Raw genomic sequence first — 25,404 nt, 5'->3', positions numbered from 1 at the left:
CACTGGAGTCCGGAGCCCTACCTAGGGATAGGGGAAATATAGGGTGGCATCTAAGATGTGCCCCTGCTGCATCAGGCCAAAGACCCTTCTCATCCAGCATTCTGTTCTCACAGAGGTCAGCCAGATGCTTAGTTACAGTGGTGAAAGTTCCTAAATTATTGGTTTAGGAGCTCAAGAGCAGCTTGTTAGAGCCATGCGGTCTGAGCTGCAGCAACCAGCTGAGCCCTCCTCACACCTTGAACTTCTCTGGTAGACTGAAGGGGAATAAGGGCTTGATTACCTAGTCCAGGCTTCCTCAACCTCGGCCCTCCAGATGTTTTTTGCCTACAACTCCCATGATCCCTAGCTAGCAGGACCAGTGGTCAGGGATGATGGGAATTGTAGTCTCAAAAACACGGAGGGCCAAGGTTGAGGAAGCCTGACCTAGTCCATCCCAAAGTGAGCTAAGCCTGGCACTACAGCTCACTCTGTGCCTTAATCCCTTAGACTTAAGCATGTTGGTTATATGAGGCTTGTTATCCCATAGGTTATTTGTAAAAATGTTGAGGAATCTCCACTGGGAAGAACAGTTGGTTCAGGAAGAATTGCCTTTGATATTATGTTTGGGTTTGCAGAACCCCAAAATATCCCGTAAGTTACAAGACAGTTGGTAGATGGCATATATTTTTGAAGCTGCTTTAGCAGCATATGGAGTACATAGTTAATGAGCCCATAAAACCTATTTCAAAATTATATATAGTATTTGTAAGGTGGTAATCACCAATATAATAAAATGTTTTTCTAAGCTTTCCATTAAATATTCAGCACAGAAAGGAAATAGGGATGCACTTCTGGCTGTACAAAACTCGGCACACTAGGGCATTTTCTCCCTGCCTTGTCAACATGTTGTTCTGAAATCCTGTTTTTGCAGACAGAGAGAAAATCTTTTTAAAACCATCTGTCCACAGAATGTCTAGCAATAAATAAATTAGGTTAGCATTGATTTTCACTTCTCTTTCATTAAATTTAGTGCAAGCGTAGATATTTCTTTTCCATTTCACAACCTCTATATATGTCATTAAGGCTGCAAGGACTCACTCCCTTAGGCTGCAAGTGCCAACAAAATGGAGTTTACTTCTGAGTAGGAGTTCACTGTCAGATGGCTATTCTGCACCTCTCATAAATTCTGGGCCAGAATGGGATAAAGAGCAAAGAATCAGACTGCTAGCTGAACTGCTATAATAAAACAGCTTTTATAATAATAGACTGTGTGCTCTGCAATTGGTTCTTCTTCAGTACTTGTAGGCTGAATATTTCTTTCATGTCACCTGCCTCGAGTTTGGGAACACATCATCCTCTTGCTTTTTAAATTGCCGTTTGTTGTTTCCTAATGAGTGCTGTGTGCAGCAGGATGAGCTGAATCCATTCATTTACCTGTTGCAAAAATAGTTCTGTGCAGCATGCATTGATCTTTAGCATCGCTCTCCAAAGGGCTTTTGTGTTTCCCTGGACTTTTTAGATCCAGTGAATTATATTGCATTCTTCTATTTTTACCTGTTGTCTAGCAAGCTGCCAACGTGTCTTATACCAGTTCTCCGTCTGTGCAGGTGCTGATTAGAGACTGCATTTGAAATGCAGCAATGGCTTCCTCCCGGCTTTATTATTTTCCCATTGACGAAAATGTATCTGCAGAACACAAAAAGGAGCCAGCACTCACCTGACAGAGTTTGTTAGCAATTCTCAGTTCTTTTATTAGGATTGCTCATCTCCAATTTAAAAAAAAAACCACACCTGTTTTATGTAACAATGACAGAGTTTTATTTCTTTGCTCCTTGGAGAAGGATGAAAAAATTTGCAGATTTTTCCAAATCTGCTCATAAAGGACAGAGTACAGAAAGCTCTGCCTCAGTGGGGAAATCCTGTTAAGTCTTTAGCACAGTCTCACCTGATAAATGCAACCATGATGATGATGATGATGCAAGGTACAACTGATAATAGATGCTTTTCCAAGCAGCTCAACAAGACCCCATAACAAACAGTAAGGTTGTCACAAACAGGCAGGACAATGGGGAGGAGAAAGAGGATCTTGGAGAGGGGTGTAGCTGCAACTGGGACCCACTGGGGCAAGCCAGGGAGAGGGTGGTTTTGTGGGAAGTGCTCACAGGATGACAGGGGACAGCGAGGGGATGTGGTTCAGTGTGCAGGGACCAGAGCAGCACGACCAATCATCAGAGCCAAAGGGGTCTCCACGAACAAGGCGGGCTCTGAGGTGTAGGGAACAGTGGGAAGTATGTTCTGGGAGGCTGAGTCAGGCAAAGGCCCACAGCCTGCCAAGTGGGGCTCCTTAGCTCTAGGAGAAGGTTTGTGATTCCTCAGCTGGATTCAACTCAGGACAGGTGAGGGTCACATGCTCATCAAGCCCAGGTGCTACAATCAAGACTCAAAAGCAAAAAGGGGAGTAGGGCTGTTGAGCTGTATCTGCCTATCTTTCTATGTTGATGGACCTTGACTTGGAAGCTCTAGAACCTCTACAGTACTGTGCTTTGGGTTGGACTCCGGACTGTATTTCCTGACCATTGGACTTTGTGCTTGGCCTATTTGGATTGACCCTGGACTGTGTATCCCGGCTGTTGAGCTTTGGACTTGACCTACTGTATTTGTCAGTGGGACTTGGAGTCAGGGGTTCAGGTGAAAGGTCAACAATGCTGCTGTAATTGTTGGTCCTAGCCCAGGAGCTACCACGCATATTCATTAGGTCCAAAATGTCTGTACTGGACAATGCACTATAAGATGCACTATTTGGAACTTGCATGTGAGGCATGAAAAGGAATCTCATGGTCAGCAATCTCATCCTGTTGCTTCTTGCTCTCTGACCAGTCTTACCAAGAAGTCTCCACGGGACACATGATAAATGGATGCTCACCAAAATTTGGTAATTCTGAACAAAACAAATTAACTGAATTTTGGATCTTCATCATCATTATTTTTCATTCCAGTCGTTCTAGATGATGGATTTTATCATCCCTGTTCCATTCTGACTCTAAGTGGAGGGGGAAGGAAATTTGCTGCCTGATCTATGATGACGCCTGAAGTTAATGTTATTGTTGCCATGAATGAAAAAACATTGTGTACCAAGGGTAAGTGGACTTCAGCTAACACTGTTAGAGAAGTCATTTTGCTTTGCTGCCTTGTCCTTCTCCTTGCAAACATTTGCTTAGCAACACCTGACCTCGGTTATCACATAATGTTTACTTTGATAATATGCGTACAGTAATCATGGACATTTTCTTGCATTAGTTAAAAGGTTTGCAGACTGAGGTCTGGAGATCCCAGAGATGCTTGTTGGGTGCTTATCAGGGGCTCCTCAGTGAGAAGACCACCAATAACAGATAAGCTTGCCAACCACTACAAAGCTACACCTGTCATGAACATACATGACAAAATTTGGGAGTGTCCTAGCGGTCATCTTAGGCAGGGTGACAGTGAGGTCCAACCTGTGTGAAATGCTTTGCACTCTAGAACCACACCTCAGAATCCTAGTTGATATTCACGGCCTTAGAAACCTTGCAAAATTCTTCTTTGGACGATCACTTTTTTTTGTTGCTTTATTTCCATGCCCCCCACCCCCCCTCTGCCCACCCAGTAAATAATGTCAATCGAGAGTGTACAGAATTTCAAAACATAAAGGAACCTCCTGGAGGAGATTCATGGAGCCACCCAGTCCAATAGAGTAGACCATTTTCCACAGTGGCCATTCGGAAACCCACAAGCAGGGCATGGAGGCAACAGCAGGACACACCCAGAATAAAACCCCAGTCTGAAGAAGCCCTTTGTAAACTGAAAACGTTGCAAAAGTACAATTGGTTGTAGGTTTTTGTACCAGAACCATTGCCGGAAGGCCACTGTTGATCAGTTTCTTCTCTAGCATGGTGAATCGTCAGTTCCGTTGCTATCCCTGATGGTGGCCTCATTTCCTGTCACGGTGTTTCCTGAGTCTCAGATGGAAGCGAGCGTTTAATGTGTGAAGTAGGAGTTGTAATCTAGCACGGTGATTGGTCAGTTTCATTTTATTTACTTTTCCCAATTTGAACTATAAAATGGTGATTTTCCCTGAGTCAAAATGAGAGTACCCCTAAACATTTTTAAAGAAAAAAGCACTTATTATTATTATTATTATTATTATTATTAAAATGCACCAGGATTTAGTAAAGATTGTATCCCCTAGGCTGCAATCCTATTTATGTCTTTACTAACTCAAAAAAGGAGAGAAATAGCAAAGTTGGATAATATGGAGATGGGCAAAGTTTACTTTAATCATGCACGTCTAAAGAAAACCACTGGGACTAGCAGAGCGATGAGCCAAAGGAAATGAATGGGCTACTTGGTGGATAAAATTCAGATTGCAAATGCAAATGAATGCACGAGAGAGAGAGAGAGAGAGAGAGAGAGAGAGAGAGAGAGAGAGAGAGAGAGAGCAACTCCTACATTGGTTTAATTAGTTTTAAATTGGTTATATCCATGCAGGAGCAAATCTTGGGCACCTCATGGGCAGCCCCAGGAGCTCCTGCAGCTGTGACCCACATCCAGAGTTAAGTGATTTAAATGAGAAACTGGTAGAGAAAAGCAAAATAAATTGCCACTTTGGCATTATAATTCATTGGGGTTACACAGTTCCAAAGCACTGAACAAAGGAGCATATTGGAGTATCCTTAACCGATAAGTTTTACCCATCACAGCTGGGCGTGGGGAGACCAGATTGCTCCCTAAGGAAGCAAAAAATAGTCGTATCTGATATTTGGCAGCTTCCTAGGTTTTTAAATTCGGAACCCAATACCCAGTGCATGTTGTGGCTTTTGCACTAGACAGGCACCACTGTCAGGGACTGATCACTTCATGCTGTGAAGGAAAGGAGAAGCCAAGGCTATTCTTGGCCATGTTGCCTCCTTCCTTTTTTCACGCCCAGCAGGTGAGCAGAACCATCAGAGAAGACAGCCCTGATAAACTGGCATGTGAAGCGGGAAGGCGGGTGCTCTAGGAGTATGTAGAAAGTGTCTAAGTTACTTAGAAGTCACACTGTTTGTCAGTTGTCTGGATCTGAGAGCATTTTCCCTGCTCAGAGCGAGTTGACTTTAGGTGCCCTGGACAAAGGATGGCGTGGTGATGACAGTGGAAACTAACATTTCTTGTGCACTTATCTGACTGATCACCTGTAAAAAGGGACAGCAGACACCAGGCTTATGAGATCTATTTTATTTTGTGTCAGAACCCCAAGATCCACGAATGTGGAGTCAGGTGCAACAGCCATATATGCTAAGAATTAAAGAATTCTGAAGGCAGGAATTTGCTTTGCTTTTTTAAAATTATTATTAAGTACCCAAGGCTTAACAGAGCTCACAGTCCTTCCATACAAAATCCCACTGGGAGTCAGAAATCTTTCATGGTCTACTGTAAATCAGCAAGAGGCCTACAGTAGGTCCCAATCTACTTTCTGTCTCCCTCAATGCTATTCGCTCATAGCTGTATATTTACAAATACACAGGTTACAAAGACACCAGTAAACCTCTGCCTAGCCCCTTTCACCTCCAAATGAAATTGATTCTTCGAAGACTCGATCTGTTAAAGAGAGCACAAAGAATTTCCCTCTCATGAGTAAATTTTTTTAAGGTCAACTGGTACTTTGTTGGGGCCAAGACTGAAAAACAAATAGCTGCCGGACCGTCAGGGATGAGCACTTAAAGGACTCAAAAAATAATGAGTCTAACCATCTGGGCAGCTTCATTTAGAAAGAATTCAATGCCGCTGATTAGTTTGTATTGTTGAAACAATAAAACGTTCTTTTAAAAAAAGAGAGACCAATGTCTTGACATTCCGAAACAGACTGGGAGGCAAGGCAGTCCACTCATGCCAATAAGATGCTTATGCTAAAATAATTTCCACAAGGCTCTGGGTGGAACTGAGGCTGCGCACATATTCAAGGCTTAAAATGCAATAACATCGTTTCCCCTTGCTGCTTTTCAAGTTGCTTTTTCACATTGCTGTATTCATCAGAGAGTGGGTGGAGATGTCTTCACCCAATGCACATTACCTAATTTGCTTTCCCTCACCAAACTCCTGTTCAAGGAGGCTGTCTGTGCATGCGTTGTCAACTGCACATGCATGACAGCTGTCTCAAATGTACACACCTAAGCTTCACGTTTTCAAATTGGATGGAAGCTGGTTTGAGGGGAAATGCATCAAACAGCAGTATTTCTTGAACTACAGGAGACACTGAAGCCAGAATCAATGGCAATGAGCACACAGCCTAAATCAGAATGGAAGTTATTCAGAGTAGAGCAGAGTTTAAATACTTTAAAGAAATAAATGTCTTGCTTAAAACTCTCCCTAGCAATTAAACATTATATGATTGAGATTGCATCATAAACTAGTTCCTACATTGTTTTAAACAGTTGCTGATTTATTTATTTTTCGAGTGGTTAAGTGAAGACATATGGATATGTTATATATTGTGATAAATAACACAGTTAAATTAATATCTAGCCAGCCAGCTAGCAAACAATAACATGGCTGAGCCACCTTGTGGAGCAAGGTTGAATTTGACATCACTCACATACTTCATCAGGAGAGGGGCAAAGAGGAGGGAGGTGGATGCGCCAATCTGAATTACATAACAAAAATGCTTCTCAACCCCAGAGCATTAGGAAGTCAAATTACCTCTCTGATGCCTTTCCTCATAGCTTCATCAAACACTGCAGGACTTGAATCTGCTAAAAGGCTTCTTCAAACACATTTATCTCTGCTAAAGTAAATGTGTGAAATAGCTCTCCCCTAGAAAAGGTCCTTTAAGTTCACTCACTGAAACCATCTGTTGTGTGAATCAAATTCAATAGCTTTATATGATTCCATTAAACACACAACATATATAGTTGGCAGAATGTCTTCTCACCCCCTCATATTTTTTATTAAAGAGTCACAAGAGGTTATTTACTTTTATTGTTTTCTTAGTTCCTATTTTCTTTCATCTTATTGGCAAGGAGCACAATGCACACTGATTTAAAAAATGCGTCCATAAAAATAACAAAACAATCGAGCCTAGAGTGGTTCCCTCATTCATTTTCATTTATTTATTTTTGATATGGTAGTGTCATATATATATTTTAAAACCATTCTAATTTCCTCTGGGGAATATTTTGTATGCAGGCACCCCCCTGTGGTGACAATTGGTATTTATGTCAAGTGAAAAGCTTGAAAATTGAACAAGATTACTTGACCAGGTAGAGATACAAGCCATCTTCACACAGCCAGGATCAGGACGCATTCCTAATTGTACACGAGTGAAATTGAGCACAACTTCAAACAATCTCCTCGTGACTTTGCCACATCAGATGTGGTGGGCATCCTTTGCTTAACCAGTGCTATTTTTCTAGAAAAAAAGAGGTGCTGGAACTCACCATGAACACCTCCCTTGTTCTCTTATACAGTGGTACCTCAGGTTAAGAACTTAATTCGTTTTGGAGGTCTGTTCTTAACCTGAAACTGTTCTTAACCTGAAACACCACTTTAGCTAATGGGGCCTCCTGCTGCTACTGCGCCGCCGGAGCACAATTTCTGTTCTCATCCTGAAGCAAAGTTCTTAACCCGAGGAACTATTTCTGGGTTAGCGGGGTCTGTAACCTGAAGCGTATGTAACCTGAGGTACCACTGTAATGGCAATGGTGCCCACCTGATAGGGGCCAAAATGGAGTTCTGGCAAGTTCCAGCTGTGAAAAAGCCCTGCTTAAGCCTGCTCTAAGGCCAAATATGTTACAATGCTGCTGCTGTCCATGTAAACGTGATACCTTAAGGAAGGAAAGGACCATTATGAACGGTACAGCGCTGCCATTTAAATGGCCACCCCCACTGTGAGGTTTCTTCATCATCATCCCTACAATGAGGCAGAATGAAGCAGGTGCTTCAGGTGGCAGATTCTGAGGTCCGGGAGCGGCCAGAGCTGTGAGTGCCTGCGCCAGCCTGTTGCCCTCAACTGCAGTGGAAAACGCTGTCCTTTCCCAGTATTGGAGTAAGATTCAACTACCAGTCCCGCTGGCTCCTATCTGTGCCTTGGAGAAGGCGCCATCTTGTCCTTCACCTCATAGCTGTCAACTTTTCCCTCCTCTTGTGAGGAATCCTATTTGGAATAAGGGAATTTCCCTTAAAAAAAGGGAAACGTTGACAGCTATGCATCACCTCAGGTGGCAAAATGTCTTGAACAGGCCTTGTCAAAAGGGAAAGAAAGGAGATCTCATAATGGACTACTGTATTTATTAACAGCAGGCCTCTTTTACATTGCAACATGTAGTTCTGCCCTTTTCTCAGTATTTTCTAGACCAGCATAATAACCAATGCACAGAAGGTAACCTATTTGGAGGCACATGGTTCTTTTTAAGATCTTGTTGCTGTATGTATTATTACTGTTTACAATTGCAATTTAGAAGTATAATAGGCTATACCAGTGCTATTTTTCTAGAAAAAGAGGTGCAGTGGCACCCACCTGAGAGGTACCGAAACTCAGTTCTGGTGAGTTCCTGCTGGGGAAAAAAAAGCCCTGGGCTATGCTTAGAGATGGGCATGGTAACTGAAGCAGGTTTTAATTTCAAATAAAAATGCAAAGCTTTAATGGCTTCTGCCTGCAGCGATTATTCATGTATTTCTGGTTTTTATAGCAGCAGCAGCAGCAGTAGTTAATCAAGGGTGCAAATGGCCAATGCCCAGTCTTGAGAGAAATGAGCTGTGCAAAAGATTCAGACAAACATGGCCCAACTGTTCATATAATGGTTACATAAGACGTGTATTTAGCATCACACACCTTTGCTCACAATTTGCTGCAGATCAGCATGTCCTTCAGTTCTCTTCCTCCATTAAAATGGCAAGCAAACAAAGGGGGGGGGGGCTCTTTCCAAAACCAGGAGAGCCATGTGTCTTTGCCAAGAGTCACATGCTCCAGGAACGGACAATATAAAAGCAAAAAATCAACTACCGTTCACTGCTTTCATGTCCTCGTCTACTCTCCTTCCATGGTTTCAATTCTCCCATTGAAGCTAAAGAACAGACGGGAACTTGCTTCATGCAAGGGACTCGGTCTTAGTGCAGTTTCTAACAAGTTAAGATGGATCTTCTCCACAGCCATGGTGTGCTCATAATTCAGCATTTGCAGAAGGATTACAGGTCATACCAGAGCTTTCTAAACTTCATGTCACATGTCGGAGATCCTCGGAACATTTTTTCAATTTATTTTCCTCTTTGGTTCCAGCTTAATCAAGTGGTTGGGACAAAAATGATCTGGGTGGCAGTGATCGGTGATTGGTTTAATCTTATATTTAAATGGTAAGGTTCGTTGCTTCCTTGGAAACTTTGGGAATGGCAGGATCCACAGTCTTCTGAGATGAGAAATCTTCTGGGGACTGTTGGTTACTGAAATTATTTAGGGTTTCATTCAATGCTAGCTGGAGTTGATCCATTAACACTGATGTGTGTAACTAACTTATGCTCATTAATTCCAATGGGTCTGTTCCCTTAGTTGGATGCAACCTGTAGTATATAAGCTTTGAAGAGTTATCTTTCCCCCTTTTAAACAAGACAAAGGAAAATAATGCTTCTGCTTCAGCATATTATGGTAAAACTGATCTAGCAGTCAAGCAAGAATCATTAATATAAGGGAGACTGGTATGTTGCTAAATAACGTGTTGGATTTGTGTGTCCATTGAAGATAATGCTTTCTTTTCTGGCAGGATTTTGTTTGGTCATCGTCCATATTGGTGGGTCCAGGAGACAATGATCTATCCAAACCAAACTACCCCATGCCTTGAGCAGTTTCCTATAACATGTGAAACAGGACCAGGTAAGATATAGAGTATGATCTGGATGCCATTGCAAAGCAGAACTGGGGTTCGTCTGTGCCTGCCTGGGAACATTGCCTTTGGTTCTATGACGGAAGGTGGGGAATAAATGTGAGAATAATTTTGTGTATGTGTATTCATTACTATGGAGTTGCAAATGGCCACTTGTCTGATTTTTTTTTTTGGGGGGGGAGATTTAAATTAGGGAAGAAATTCCCCAGAATGATTTAAAACAGCATGAAGAACTGAAAAGACCTGGTTCAACTGTTTGTGATAACATTCACATCCTTGCCCCCATCTGTAGAAAAGCAGTGTAGAAAATGCTAGTCTTAGTAGGAGATTTCAACTTCAGAAGTAGGTTTCATAAGAACGATTAACTGCAGAAAAGAAAGAAGGAAGAGAAGGAAGATTTGCATATCTGCCATCATTGTAGCAGATGAATAGATCAGGCACTATTTGTTCCACCAGCTACAGGGTAGCTGAGTCAATCATTTATAAGGATGGGCTTTAAGTTCTGGAAACCAATAAAACTGTTTAGGACCAGCAACATAAGTGGCTTGGTACCCATTTCCCTGAGAAATTAATATCTAGTCTGGCTGCAAAGAACAGCTGCTTGAAGTGTTTCTTCATACCATGCTTTTCCATACCATGTTACCAAGTATTACTACAGGCCAGCGAAATATGGATTTGACAAAAAGGAGCTGTGAGCAATTTGCCAGGCACAGAAACATAGCAAGCTGCCTTATCCTGAGCCCGTCTTGGGGAGCCTTGTCTACACTGAGTGGCAGTGGCTCTTCAGGATTTCAGGCAGGGAGTCTCTCCTAGCCCTACCTGGATGCTAGGGATGGAACCTGGGACCCTCTGCATGGAAAGCAGATGCTCTAACAGGTGAGCTCTGGCCCTTCCCCAAATGCAAGTGTCATGCACCAGCACCACATGGTCTTGCAATTAGCCTGAAGACATGCGATGCAGTTCTACTGCTGAAGCAAAGGAACACTGGCCCCATCAGCCAATCGCATGGGAAACCACCTGGGCTTCGCATGTAAGTTGGAGGGCAAACGGGATACAAGTGAAATAAATTGATGTAAGGATGGGATGTTTGTATATAACTGTCCCGTCCCACCCCGGCAGCTCCATACCCTCCAACATTTCTCTGATGAAAATAGAGGTGTCCTATTTAATAATAATAATAATAATAATAATAATATGCTTTTATTATTTAAGTCTCACCCGTCTGACTGGGTTGTCGGAGAGCCAGTGTGGTGTAGTGGTTAAGAGCGGTAGTCTCCTAATCTGGGGAACCGGGTTCGCGTCTCCGCTCCTCCACATGCAGCTGCTGGGTGACCTTGGGCCAGTCACATTTCTTTGAAGTCTCTCAGCCCCACTCACCTCACAGAGTGTTTGTTGTGGGGGAGGAAGGGAAAGGAGAATGTTAGCCGCTTTGAGACTCCTTAAAGGGAGTGAAAGGCGGGATATCAAATCCAAACTCTTCTTCTTCTTCTTGTCCCAGCCACTCTGGGCGGCTTCCAATATATATAAAAACATTATTAAATAGTAAACATTGAAAAACTTCCCTATACAGGGCTGCCTTCAAAAGTCTTATAAAGGTTGTATAGTTACTTAGTTATAGTTACTCCTTGGCTCAGGGGTAGCATAACTTCATACCCTCCAACATTTCTCTGCTGAAAATAGGGGTGTCCTAAGGAAAAGCGGGACATTCCAGGATCAAATCAGAAACCAGGAAGGCTTCTGTAAATCCAGGATTGTCCCTGGAAAATAGGGACACAAGGAAGGTCTGCAGCTCCATCTCTAATAGATTAGAGATTAGAATGCTAATTTTGCTACCATGAGTATGGATCAGTTACCGGTACCTTTATGGCTAGGGATTTTCTTTTCCTTGCTTTTGAAGATTCATTGGCTGTTAGTTTCCATGGGTGATTTCTCCTTCTCTGGTCTGATGGGAGATGTCTCTTAAGATTGGGCATCTAATTGCTCTGCATGAACTGCATATGAATACTGCAGGCAATTTAGTCCTATGGGCACATCTGAAGTTTATAAGACACCTCTTACCTGCTCCTGATCACTGTTTGCTGATCCCCCCTGTAACTGCAGTATTATTAAGTCGTTTGGAATGTTACATGCCAAGAACCCTGCCTTGCAACAGACACATGGGCTTTGGAGATGCCCTGGTGCCTTTTGGAATTTTACCACTGCCTTGTTTTGTTATTTCTCTACAGGAAGTCCCTCTGGACATGCCATGGGATCATCATGTGTCTGGTATGTGATGGTGTCAGCAGCCCTGAGCTACACGGTGAGGCAGAAAGGGAAATCAACCATTAATCTGCACAGGTCAGTCTCTTTCCCAAAGCCACCTGTTTAGGAACGTTATACGTTTGCCACGAGACGGGCAGTGCGAAAATTTGAAAATGCTTTCGGTCAACTTTTGTTGCTGTTTTTTTGATCAAGCAGCAACAATACAAAGGAGATTTTGCAGCAGTTTCTTTGGTAACTTAAAGCCTTGTGTGCCTTTAATGTTGAGCTCAAGAGAGAGGAGCAGAGGGTGAGATGATAAAGACATGCCCTCACAGAAGGCTAGAGAGGCCCATGCCGCTTCCAATTATGGAGACCTTTCACCATGAAACAATTAAAAATGACAAAACATGAAAACAAAATAAAATAAATTTTTGGTCTGATGCACTTAAAAAACAGGTACAGTGGTACCTCGGGTTAAGTACTTAATTCGTTCTGGAGGTCCGTATTTAACCTGAAACTGTTCTTAACCTGAAGCAGCACTTTAGCTAATGGGGCCTCCCACTGCTGCTGCGCCGCCGGAGCACAATTTCTGTTCTCATCCTGAAGCAAAGTTCTTAACCTGAAGCACTATTTCTGGGTTAGCAGAGTTTGTAACCTGAAGTGTATGTAACCTGAAGCGTATGTAACCCGAGGTACCACTGTAGTGGCATGCTAAATGCCAAAATAAAAAACAACAAGTTTCTAAATTTGAGGACTCTTTGACTTTGAGGTCCAGGCCAATTGACCCCTGTGGCATCCACTGTGATCAGCCCTGAACTGAGATGTGGATGCTGAGAAGAGAGAGGGGGAAAAACAGTCTAATAATTTTCATTTGGTTTTTGTTATTATTTCCTCCAACTGTTTCTTTAACAGACTCACCTGGTCTTTCCTGTGGAGCATGTTCTGGATTATTCAGATCAGTGTGTGTGTCTCGAGAGTCTTCATAGCAACACATTTCCCTCACCAAGTCATCCTTGGCGTGATTGCTGGTAATAAGGGCAGAACTTTCTTTTTCTATGGCAGGATTTTCTATGTACAGGATTTTGGAAATTACGGGAAAGTGGGTTCATAAGTATATAATGTGGGTAGTGGGAATGCATACCTAACCAGGTGTCCATGTCAATGTTAAAGTTGTTTTCAAAATTCTGAGGCGATACGGAATAAGAAGCGGTGGCAGCAGGGCTAAATTTCACACACTGATTTTAACTTCTTTAGCTGCTGGCTTCTAGTGAAGACTTTTAAGTGAACAGGAAGTGTACTTAGTTTAGGCTATGTACCCACTAGTGACTTAAACTCCTCTGTATTTCAAGTCACATTTCCACATTGCGGTACACACCAGAGTGACGGTGGGGCTGTCTCCACCTGATGTGCTGGACCTATTTGGTTTCCCAACGCCTGCAACCCAACTCCATTCAAGAAGTTGTCATCTGTGCATGTGCAATGACTTTCTCAAGTGGACACACCTCAGCTTAACTGCAGAGTGACTGTGGCTGACCTTTTCAATTCAGATGGTGTGGGTGTGTCTGTAAACTCTAAGTGATTTTTAAAAAGGTAAAACATTAAAAGTAACTAAAGGCAGTTAATAACAGGTATTTAAAAATGTTCAAAAGATGATTAAAATCAACAGTAAACAAAAGGATTAAACACATGCCAGCGTTCTTCATGTCTGGATACTCTTGCCTAAACAAAAACATTTTAAGCAGATGACAAAAAGAGAACAGCGAAGGTGCCTGTCTTACGAAGGGATACATTTTGCAATACCTTAAATATCACACCAAACTCTCATTCTGGTGTGTGGGTTTTTTGGGCTAAGCATGGAAACATATCCGTTTCAAGTAAACACATCACTTCTAATGTCTCGTTTCTTCATTCTCAGGCATGCTCGTTGCTGAAGCTTTTGAACATGCCCCAGCCATCCAAACAGCAAGTTTAAAAACATATATCCAGACAAATGTGTTCCTCTTTGTTTCCGCTCTCGGCTTTTACTTGGTTCTGAAGCTTATCGATATTGATCTTTTGTGGTCTATTCCGAAGGCAAAGAAGTGGTGTGCCAACCCAGAGTGGATCAATATTGACACGACTCCATTCGCCGGACTGGTGAGGAACTTAGGTGCCCTGTTTGGGCTAGGCCTCAGCATTAACTCTGAGATGTTTATCTTGGGCTGTAAAGGTAAACATGGCTATAAACTGAGTTTCAGGATGTCATGCATAGCTACATCCTTAGCCACGCTGCAGCTCTATGATTTTATCAAGATACCCACCCACACTGAGTATCTGTTTTACATCCTTTCTTTCTGTAAAAGTGCAGCCATACCGCTTACGGTAGTGGCCTTTGTTCCGTATTGCATATACTTGCTCATGAAGCCAACAGAAAAGAAGTTTCGGTAGACATTAATGGTTGGTTTGCCTTGGAAGATCCTGGAACGTCTTAAGATGCCAAGGATGCTCTGTGGCCGAAGACTCAAAACAGTTATTTCACTTTCTCTCACTCTCCATTCCGAACAATGGTGGGTATATTTCTGATATGTAAAATCGAAAAGACGCTTACACCCAGGACTGAGATTCTCGTACCAGAAATAATGATCGGTTAAGACCCAAATACTGACAATTAGAATGTTATAACATGGCTTCCTGAGCTTCCAACAGTTAGAAAAGTTTGTATATATGTATGTACTAGTAGTCAAAGCATGCTGGATTTTTTTCTGCCCTGAAACTGAAAAGTGCTTCGCCTACCTGCTCCTCTGTCTCAGCCCAGGAGATGTATAGTTTTACTCAGCACTGCATTTTATGTATTTGTGTGGGCATGTGTACATTTGTATAAAAAGGTAAAGGGACCCCTGACCATTGGGTCCAGTCATGGCCGACTCTGGGGTTGCGGCGCTCATCTCGCTTTATTGGCCAGTACATTTGTATAGTTACTAGTAAATTAAACTTGCATTCTGCAAGCACCTACCTATGTTTCTGGTGAGCTCACACTTTCCTCACATCCAAGCCTTAAGCAACTCTGTGACCCATGTGTGACTTACTTTGCTCTCTGCGGAAATGCTGACATCTATTCTGAGGTAAATGTCATGACCCAAGCTATTACTGTTAAGACCCAATATATTCATTTTGTCGGACTTTTCTATTAATCAGTGTTTTGTGGACTGTATATTTGCCAATTTGCTAGGTGACCCAGAATTTCCATCACCTTTTGGGAGTATATATTTTTTGTCTTGTATCTTCCCATCCCATTTAGTAAGACACAGAGGCTACAACCCTATACTCACTTAGCTGGGACTTAAGAGTCAGTGAACTCAATGGGATTTCAAGTAGAAATGTATACTCTCTGCCTTTCGGAGCCTTTCAGTTTTTTCAGGTAACTGTGGAGTGTTTTGGATAATGAATGTGAAAAAATTCAGCTTTCTGGGAAGCCTGGAAGATGCTCAACCATTTGAGGGTGTTCTTTGAATACTCTGTTTTGTGGGAGCTGTATTTAAATGTCCTATTTTTAACTTTGTGTAGCAACTGGGGTGCTTTGGACTATACATGTACCAAATGTCAAGGCTCTACAATATTGGGTCTCGTTTATTCACTGAAAAGAGAGAAAATGAGTGATTAATATTTACTAAAATTATGCTATTATATGATACAACTTATCTGGATCTTATAATAATTTGTGAGGTGGCTACTAGTAAAATGCTGTCCTCAGATTTTTCCAAGAATGTGAAGCAAAAGTAACTACTTAGTTGGTCATTACATAACAGGAAGGCAAGTATTTTTGCACTGATACGTCACTTGTGTTTTTGTATCTTGCATGTTATTTCTGCACCCTCCCTTGCCTTGAACTGTGCAGTCTTGTGATGAAAATGGAAACATCTTTTATACATTAAACTTCTCTTTCAAATACTGGTAATATCTGCATTACTTAACAAGTCAGGAGTTTTTACCCTCTGAAAGCAGCTGAATCATTGTTAGATAAGTATACAGAGTTGTAGCTTAGAAAAGGGCAAACTATTTATTGATATGCATGCTCTGTGCTACATACAACTTGTATGGAATAACGTTCAGCCTCACAGCCTTTCCACCTTGGTAGACCGAGGAACTGAAAGACGCAGATATGCGAGAGATAATGCTTTGACCAAGGTCATGGCTGAGGTGTGACCTGAAGCCCACATTTCTTCATATTCAGCTGGCACCCCAAATTCAGAACCATTAATTCATCACATCCCAGCTCCTGCTAGGAAAGATCCACTGCAATACCATGGATGCATGCCATAAGTAGATGTTTAGACGGAACCAAAGCTAACCAAATTTTCTTTATTAATGGCAGTCACAAAGATTAATCTATATATCATTCACACACATCCAGCATTTGGCAAGGTCATTTTGCATCTGGAACAATAAACATGCACTAAATCTAAACCAGGGATGGGGAATCCTTTGGCCCTCCAGATGTTTGATTCCCAGCTCCCATCAGCCCCAGGCAACATGGCCCAATGGTCAGGGACGATGGGAGTTGTGGTCCAACAAAAATATCCTCACAATAAGCAAATATGAGTGTACTGTATTTTAATTCTGCCACTACACATTGGCACACAATGCGGCTTATCTCAGTCATTTCTGGGTGTCTACTGTTCTGCTCACATCAGCATTCTTGCGCTCCACGGCTGTTTATGTAAAGCATCATAACATTATGCTACAGACTTTTCAAATGCAAAAAGTAGGGTGCCTTACCCAGGCAGCATACAATCAATTCTGAATACTGTATTCATAGTACGGTGCTTTTGCTTTGTTTTAACAAAAGCCACATACCTAATTGTATTGTTATATTGCTGTGTTGTGTTCTGTCTTTTTATTTTAAATACAAAACTCCTCTAGAGGCACAAAGGCATGTTCCCTTTGAGAGACAGAGGGAGAGAAGTGCATCATAGCAGGGATGGTGTTTGAGTAAAGAAAGCTTAGCTGATGAATGATACACTTTAGTGAATTAAATTTACGTAAATATAAAAGATTAATTGCGAAGGAAAAATCTTTTGCTTTTGATGGTAGTAGGTACTGTATTTGAAGAGGCATTCATTTCTTTTCTGTGTGCAAGAAGAAGCAATCCTATACCCACTTCCTGGGGGGGGGGGGGGTTAAACCCCACTGGACCCAGTGGGACTAAGTTTTAGTAGACATGTATAGGATTGTACTATAAATGTTGCTGCCTTCATTTGCTCTAAGTACCGGTATATTATTGAGCTATTGCCAAAGGATTTTTTCCCCTTTTTCCTTGGTGTAAATGTCAGTAATTTTCACAAACATTTCTGACATTCTCCTGTTAAGTGACAGTCACCAATGCTTAACAAGCCTGGAGGATACTAGAATGTCACCTTGTGAACTTAATTTGCAATGCATGAAGAGTTTCAACACAGAGCAGGGGGATTTGGGAAAACCGTTTATATCAAGCCAGCTACAATCCCAATTATTCTTTTCCTGTTAACGGTTTCCTCTCTGTAAATTGCTAACAGCTACATGAGGGAAATCTAGTTTCAAATTGATTGATTTTTGGCAGCATGTATATTTCCAAATTAACAGATTGCGTTTATGAAAAGGCCTTTTCCACAAATCTTATTTAAGATTTGGGGTTACCACGTACCCTTAAAAACACACACACACACACACACACACTCTGGAACATCACACCTCTATAACGATGGACAGCCCTTGTTTGGGACTCATCAGTTTGAGCTGCCTTACTTCTAAGTCACTGTTTGATGCCTAATTCAAACTCCCTTTCCACATTATGATGATGAAAGCCCATAATAAATCCCATGAATTGCCCAGATGAAAAGGTAGAAAGTATGGTCATGGATAGACCTGGCTCTTCCCATTCAATCAGCCAAAGACAGCTGTGACTTGGCAGCACTCAGCTGTCAGGGACATCAAGGAGGATGCAAACCACCTCTGGGTACCATCATGGCCCTGGAGACAGAATCCCCTTCTTCAGGGGATGAGGCTGAGGATTCCGAACCAGAACAGAGAAGGCAGTCGGGGCCAGCTTCCACCAGATGAGCCAGGGCGAAGTTCCCCTCCAGCTTGAGAATGATTGGAATTGGGAGACTCCATTGCAGAAACCCCAGTGAGACCATTGCCTTTGAATACCAGTTCCTGGGAATCAGAGGTGGGCAGGATGTCATTGTACCTAGGTCCTGCTTGCCGGCTTTCCACAGGTATCTGGTTGGCTGCTGTAAGAACAGGATGCTGGACTAGATGGGCCATGGACCTGATCCAGCAGACTCTTCTTATGTTCCCACCAGAGGCTCCCCCACTCCACTGTAGTAGGAGACTACAAGAGCAGGTTGGGGCTGCTTTAACTGAAGAAACTCCCTTAACCTTCCAGTGCAGGCAGAGCTAACCATTGGGATTCAGCTGCTTCTGATGCATAGGGCCCAATTTGTTTGTTGCTGAAGCAACACCAGAGCTCTGTATTGCTATAGCACAGCCTGAGCCTTGCATCCAGCCTGAATTTTGCCTTGTGCTGCATCCAGCCTGGTCCCTGCTGGCCTCGTCCTGCACCCAACCTGAGCTACGCCTCACTGCAGAGTAGCACATCTGATTCCAGATAATAACGACAACAGTAAATTAAACCACAGTTTATTGCCCTTCACAACACTCGCCTCACTCAGCCTAATGGTTCTGGATGCAGTTTCTTCTTTCCATCCTTTTTAAAAAGAATGATATTTAGTCAGCAGAAAACACAAGACAGCAAAGACCCAAAATTTCATCCCTTGCTTTAATGAAAACATATCTGTACACAAGTAGCTGGGTAGCCAAGTGGTAAAGTGAGGAGGAAGGTAGTGATACAAATTCTCCTTTCTGTATCTCCACTTCCACACAGTGTAGATTCTTTACTTACCAGTCTCCCCCAACCTGGTTTTGGACTACAATTCCCATCAGCCCCAGCTAGCACAGTGGCTGGAGGCTGGGGGAAGCTAGTTCAGATATTCACTTAGCATTGGTTGTTCACTTCTGCAAACACATGACAACAAACATTCCCTACCCCCAAAGGACCGAGTGCAGTGAGGCTGTGTTTGCCTTTTCCCGTGTTTTCTTTTCCTGATTCAGCAGCACTGATGGTAATTTTTCTGTCACTTTCTGCAGCATCAGTATGAACAGTCTCCTGCACCCCCTAGCTGTTTTTATCAGTGTTCTTTGTTTTGAGAAAGGCATTGTGGCAGATGCCTTTTTAACGAGCAAGGGAAGAACTGCAGCTGACTTTTTCTCCATTTGCAAAAGCTACCATAATAGGACCTATAGCTTGCTGGTGCAACACATGCCCTGCCTGATCCATTTATATTCATGTGCGCTGAATGGTTTGCAATGGAACTGTACATCCCATTGTCAAGATGCATCCAGACAGTTCAGTGTGCTGGAATGATTGCAATATGGATCAGCATGCAAATCCATACATAGATCTGCACTGGCTTTGTGCGAAATTTCTCCCTTGTTTGATCGGTGGTGAATATAACCACTGAACCTCCAGTGGCACATGCAGTGCACTCATGTGCAGAACAGGTGTCATGGGTAAGATGGCCTTTCTTGAAGTACACACACAGCCACCTTACAATGCTTCCTTCGTGTTTACGGATATGTGGACACCTGCGTTTAGATATTTCCATGATCACAACTGTGAAACGAGTAATAGTAGGTCATGCCAGTGGATGCCACTGTTTGCCCAGAGTGCCAAGTGGAAGCTGTTAGGATATTTCCGTTCCTCCTTAAAAAGGGAGCAGGCTGTTGTGTGTCACAAGCCTGCGTACTTCCTGCTCACAGGGAGTTTCCGTTTTGTATATAGCTTTCGTATCTGTCTGTTGCCTCGACACGAAGGCAGGCAGTCATGTTTTCCCTTTTTTCAGACCAACGCTGAATAAAGTTGTAAATATGCTCTTCTGGGTGCATCTTCTGTTGCGGAGTCTGCTGCAAGGGCGTGCACGAGTCCTGGAATGTGTCTGAGGCTCGTGTCGCTAACTGTCTGATGCTGTCCTACGAGAGACCGATGGATCGTCTGGAGATGCCTGTCTCCCTGGCAGTATCCCAACAACAGGTGGACCGGGGGCTGCAGATCTGCAGTTGTTGACTTCACTGGTGTCACAGGTATGTGGCCTAATAATCCAGACATATAAATACTTCGGCAAAACTTTAGTTGATAAAAAAAAAAAAAACAGGTTTTGAGCACTCTCCCAACAGCATCACTGTTTGAGTAGATGTTGCCTTTCTTCGTACCACAGCGAGTTTAATGACTGATGTCACAAGCTGGCAAGCGGGGGGGGGGGTGTGCTTTCTCCTGCACATTTGCAATAGCAGAGTGAATGTGTAACATAAAGATTATTGACATGTTCATCCTTGGTCTTATCACATCCCCAAGTAAATTACATTGATTGTGTCGTGGAGTAAGTGTGAAAGCTCAGCTGATAGGTGCCCCAGTGGTAACCAGTTTGTAGTATGCCCCTTGCTGGGCCATCAGTTCTTCATGAGTGCCCTTTTCAACGATCACTCCTTGCGACATGACAGCTATGATATCAGAATGCTGAATGGTAGAAAGGCGGTGAGCTATGACGATGCACGTTCGGCCTTCTCTAGCTTTATCCAGTGCAGCCTGCACAGTCTGAAGACAAGGGAGAAAGTGACAAAGTAAAGGTAGTAAAGGCAACTTTCCGCAGAGTATCTCGATGTTGATCCTGGCAATTGCATTCTAATCTGGTCATTCACATAATTAATATATATATATATATATGTAACCAAATAAGTCCTTTCTCCCCTGAAGTGGCGCTGTGCTCTAAACCACTGAGCCTTTTGGGCTTGCTGATCATAAGGTCAATGGTTTGAATCTGCATGACAGGGTGAGCTCCCATTGCTCTGTCCCAGCTCCTGCCAACCTAGCAGTTCAAAAGCATACCAGCACAAGTAGATAAATAGGTACCACTGTGGTGGGAAGGCAAACAGCATTTCCATGTACTCTGGCACTCATCATGGTGTCCTGTGCACCAGAAGCGGTTTAGTCATGCTGGCCACATGACCCGGAAAAGCTGTTTGCGGATAAACACCAGCTCCCTCGGCCTGAAAGCGGATATTAGCGCCACACCCCATAGTCACCTTTGACTAGACTTAACAATCCAGGGGTCCTTTACCTTTTACCTTTACACGCAAGCATTCAGTCTAATTATTAAGAAAGTCATCACATGATCATCACATGAATGTACGGGAGAGGAAAGAACCAAAGAAATGTTTCTACACACAGTGATTCACAATTGAGAGAGCAGCTCTTTTTCATCCTATTCATTTGTTATCTTTGAGGCATGACTGATGCTACAGAACCATTCCTTCACAGCTGGCCTTAAGATACGGTATGGGATTCAGTCATGGTGAAATAGCTTTGCCCCAACAACCAAGGAGCAAAGTGTAAATTTACAGTGAAGAAGGTTGGTAAGAAAGTTCTGCTTGCAAAGTTTCATCTGTGAGGATGACTTACTCGTCATCAAAAGGTTAATATGCAAGTATGAATTGCCCTACTTGCGCTATGTTGTTGTTTCTCAGTCCACGTGGTTTACTCTCCCTCCTCTTTACCTGTTCACTTTCGGTATCCAGAGCAGATGTTGCTTCATCCAGTAGCAAGATCTTGGGATCTCGGATGATGGCTCGGGCGATAGCGATGCGCTGCTTTTGCCCACGAGAGAGCAGCGATCCCTGAGAGCCAACGTTAGTTTTGTATTGCTGGAAAACATACATTGGCTGAATTTTAAGCAACTCCTTTTACCATCAGAAATATGCACAGTGCTGCAGTACTGGAAGAAAATAATGGTGCTGCTTGTGGAGGCAATGTGGCATGAAACAACTCTTATTCGTGTTTTATTGGTGATATGAACTACCCTTGGGATATGGAAACTTTCTCAGGGCAGAGAGTAATCCACGTTTTATCCCCACAATAAACCTGTGAAGTAACTGAGAGATGGCGACTGGACCAAGGTCAGCCAGTGAACTTTATGGATGAGAAGGGATTTGAACCTGGGTTTCCTCGCTTTTAGTCCCACAACTCTAACTGCTACACCACACTGGCTGTCCAAAGGTGAGCTGCTGTTCAGGAGTATATTATAGCATGTGCATAGCTGCATCTAGGAAAATGGTTGAGATTCTGTGACTCACACACCATGGATTCCTTATTTAGCCACCGTTCCCTTTCACAACACTGAACACTAGTGAAGAAAAAGATGCTTACGTCAGGAAGCGATATGACGAAGTCATGCAGCTGGGCCTTCTTAGCTGCTGCTATCACTTCTTCCATAGAAATCTCTCTGGTGTTATCGCCGTATTTTATATTGTCAGCAATGCTACAGCCAAACAGCACAGGTTCCTGGGACACTATCCCAATTTTAGATCTCAGAAAGCGGACATTTACTTTCTTGCTGTCATGTCCATCTATCAACTGCACAGGAAAAAAACCAGAAAAGACAAAATATTTATTTATGGACTATTGGCGCCGTCGTAAGGGAACCTCAGTTTTAAATTTTAAGTTAAGCTTACACTGAGCTTACTAAATAATTTTCACATGAATCTATGCTGAATGCTTAAACCCCTTTAAGTAAAATTATATTTGAAGTATCTCTTCACTCCTCTTTTATTCCATGACCTCCCACCTGGTGTATTCCCTGCACTGCAAGCTGGGTGATTTGCAGATGCACCTGCTCCCTTAGGGGGAAATGTCCGCGAGAGTCCAGGCTCTGGCCCCATAAGCACTGATGGTCAGGAAAGGTTCCCCTAGGAGTTCTCATCCAATCACTTCATGCACTGAAACCAGAACTGGCTGCTTCTGCGTCCTCCAACTGCTGGGTTCAGGGGGCCATGATGGGAGAACTGAGGGTTTGCTTTATAACAATGCTTCAGCACTCTTTTACTATGTATGAAAGCAGAGAAGGCTACATACCACTCTTCCTTCCTCAGGGTCATAAAAACGTTCCAGAAGTTGGACACTGGTACTTTTGCCACATCCACTACTTCCAACAAAGGCAAGGGTCTGTCCAGATTTCACAGACACCGAAAGACCATTTAGCACTTGGACGTTGGGACGAGAGGGATATGTGAACTTGCAGTTCAAGAATTCAATGCTTCCACGAAAGTTATCCTGATTATACAAAGGGAGAGAGAGAGGGAGAGAGAATGTTCTGGGTGTGGTTGAACTGAATTCACAAATGACTCTTATGGAAGTAATGATTACTATTACCACTATTCCTAGAACTGTCACGATCAATTACACTTTTAAAACCAATTAGCCATGTAGCTCTTAAATGATAAGCAGATGGAACCTAAATCAATTTGCAGGTTGCAAAACCTCACTGAGTAAGGAGACAGTTGCACCTTAGTGTGGGAACATACAAGACATTGGTTAAAAGGAGAAAAATCTACCACTTTGTGGTAGAAGGAAATAACCTCATGCATATTTCAATCAGATTTGCAACATTTGCAACATTGACACTGCAATAAAAAAAAACAACCCAGGCCCCAGGCTGCAAAAATATAACACGTTCCGTACAGTGTGGAAGGTTTAAAAGACATGTTGACATTGATTGCAGCTGACCTCTACCAACTTTGTTGTTTCCTGCGGTCACAGCACCAGCATCACTGAGAAAAGTAAACCATTTGCTCATTTTCCATGTAAACTAAGAGCTTTAAGTCTCTTTCCCATCAAATTAGGCACAAGGAAGTGGGAGTCAGCATGTGTGCAACCTGCACAGGTTGCTGGAGCTGATGGAAGTTGTGGTCCAAATCATTTGGAGAGCGCTAGGTTGGCAAAGCCTGCTAACAATCCTGAGTCCTGGAGCTTTGGTTTGCTGTTACCCAAATTATTAATCTGGAGACACACTGAACCTGTGAGATTGAGTTGAATAACTGCACTGATTGATCAACTGGCAACAGACTTACGTAAGTCATTTAATCTCTTTGATTTCAGCGCATCTGCTCTAACACTGAATAGCACCCGCTTCGTTCAAATGGGGCTTACTCATATAAGTGTGCATAGGACTGCTGCCTGGGACTTGCCCCCACAAATACCACTACTTTTAAAAATATATTCCATGTCATTTCTGAGTCAGACACTCCTCAGAATGAACCTAGCGTATTGCCCCTAGCGCAATAGGAAGGAAAGTGGTTTTCACATTACTTTTATGTGTATGATGGCTGAAATAATTCTGAAGCAGCAGCGTCCGGTTCCTGAAGATGCTGAACCAAAAAGAAGAGCCAATGAAGCAACAGAGGCTGGTGTCATTCCTTGTACTGTATGGCCCAATATCAGAGAAGTCCACTCTCTCCTATCGTTCATTCTGCGGGGTGAGCTATATCACTGAGGTTTCCGTTCTGTACATGTTGTGAAACCATTCTAACAGCCGCCAGTTTACAAATTCATGAATCTTGATGAACTGCTTTGTGCATTTTTTTTAGTGAGTCATTTGTGCCTCATTTGTTAAAGAACAGCCAACTTTCAATAGCCAAAGGAAGTGGCGCAGGATTCCTAATACACCTTTCTCTGCAAGTATTGCCTAAGTTCCTCATATTTGCACCATGACAAAATGAGGCACAGGAAATTCATGACGTGCAGGTGTCCATTACATATCCAGCATTACAGTCTGTGGCTTGTACAGAGTTCTGAAGGGCAAAATAAAGTGATTGCTGTTACCAGGCAACACCAGGCCCTTCATTTGATAAATTTGCCTTCATCAAGAAATATTGTATTCACACACATTCTCTCTCTCTCTCTCTCTCTCGCCAGTGTGGTGTAGTGGTTAAGAGCGGTAGTCTCGTAATCTGGGGAACCGGGTTCGAGTCTCTGCTCCTCCACATGCAGCTGCTGGGTGACCTTGGGCCAGTCACACTTCTTTGAAGTCTCTCAGCCCCACTCACCTCACAGGATGTTTGTTGTGGGGAAGGAAGGGAAAGGAGAATGTTAGCCGCTTTGAGACTCCTTCGGGTAGTGATAAAGCGGGATATCAAATCCAAACTCTTCATCTTCTTCTTCCCTCTCTCTCTCTCTCTCTCTCTGTGTGTGTGTCTATAGTGATACCTTCCACTTTTCTTTTGTGGAATCAAAGTGACCAACTGTGGGCTGCTTCGCACATCATGGCTTACCATGTAGGAGCAGACAGCTCACACTTCATTCCTCCCTTAGCTCTTGTGGCAGCAACAAGCCAGAATTCTTGGCTTAGAGTTGATGTCTGCGTCCAGGTACTGTGGTTTGTTTTCTCTCAAACAA

General features: G+C 42.9%; 2 protein-coding genes across 6 annotated transcripts in view; one reads left to right on the top strand and one right to left on the bottom strand.

The window, feature by feature from the left end:
• The first annotated feature begins 8,642 nt into the window (after positions 1 to 8,642).
• On the top strand, positions 8,643 to 16,029 carry G6PC2 (glucose-6-phosphatase catalytic subunit 2). The gene is made up of 5 exons (XM_083412748.1): positions 8,643 to 9,339; positions 9,744 to 9,853; positions 12,089 to 12,200; positions 13,017 to 13,132; positions 14,020 to 16,029. Exons 1-5 carry the CDS (start codon positions 9,122 to 9,124, stop codon positions 14,529 to 14,531), a joined length of 1,068 nt encoding a protein of 355 aa, XP_083268874.1. The 5' UTR covers positions 8,643 to 9,121; the 3' UTR covers positions 14,532 to 16,029.
• Positions 16,030 to 18,886: 2,857 nt separating this feature from the next.
• ABCB11 (ATP binding cassette subfamily B member 11) overlaps positions 18,887 to 25,404 on the bottom strand; it is a 77,281-nt gene continuing 70,763 nt past the window's right edge. For all 5 annotated transcript variants that reach the window (XM_083405647.1, XM_083405645.1, XM_083405646.1 and 2 more), the window contains 4 exons: positions 23,086 to 23,283; positions 22,381 to 22,587; positions 21,732 to 21,878; positions 18,887 to 20,772 (listed from right to left, as the gene is read on the bottom strand). In XM_083405647.1, coding sequence (XP_083261773.1) covers positions 20,572 to 20,772; positions 21,732 to 21,878; positions 22,381 to 22,587; positions 23,086 to 23,283 — 753 coding nt within the window. In that variant the 3' untranslated portion in view covers positions 18,887 to 20,571. The remainder of the gene's footprint in view (positions 20,773 to 21,731; positions 21,879 to 22,380; positions 22,588 to 23,085; positions 23,284 to 25,404) is intronic.

The sequence above is a fragment of the Podarcis tiliguerta genome (assembly GCF_965153285.1).
Source record: "Podarcis tiliguerta genome assembly, chromosome: 1".
Lineage (NCBI taxonomy): Eukaryota > Metazoa > Chordata > Lepidosauria > Squamata > Lacertidae > Podarcis > Podarcis tiliguerta.
Note: the sequence above shows the minus strand (reverse complement) of the source record. Positions and strands in the feature narration are given on the sequence as shown.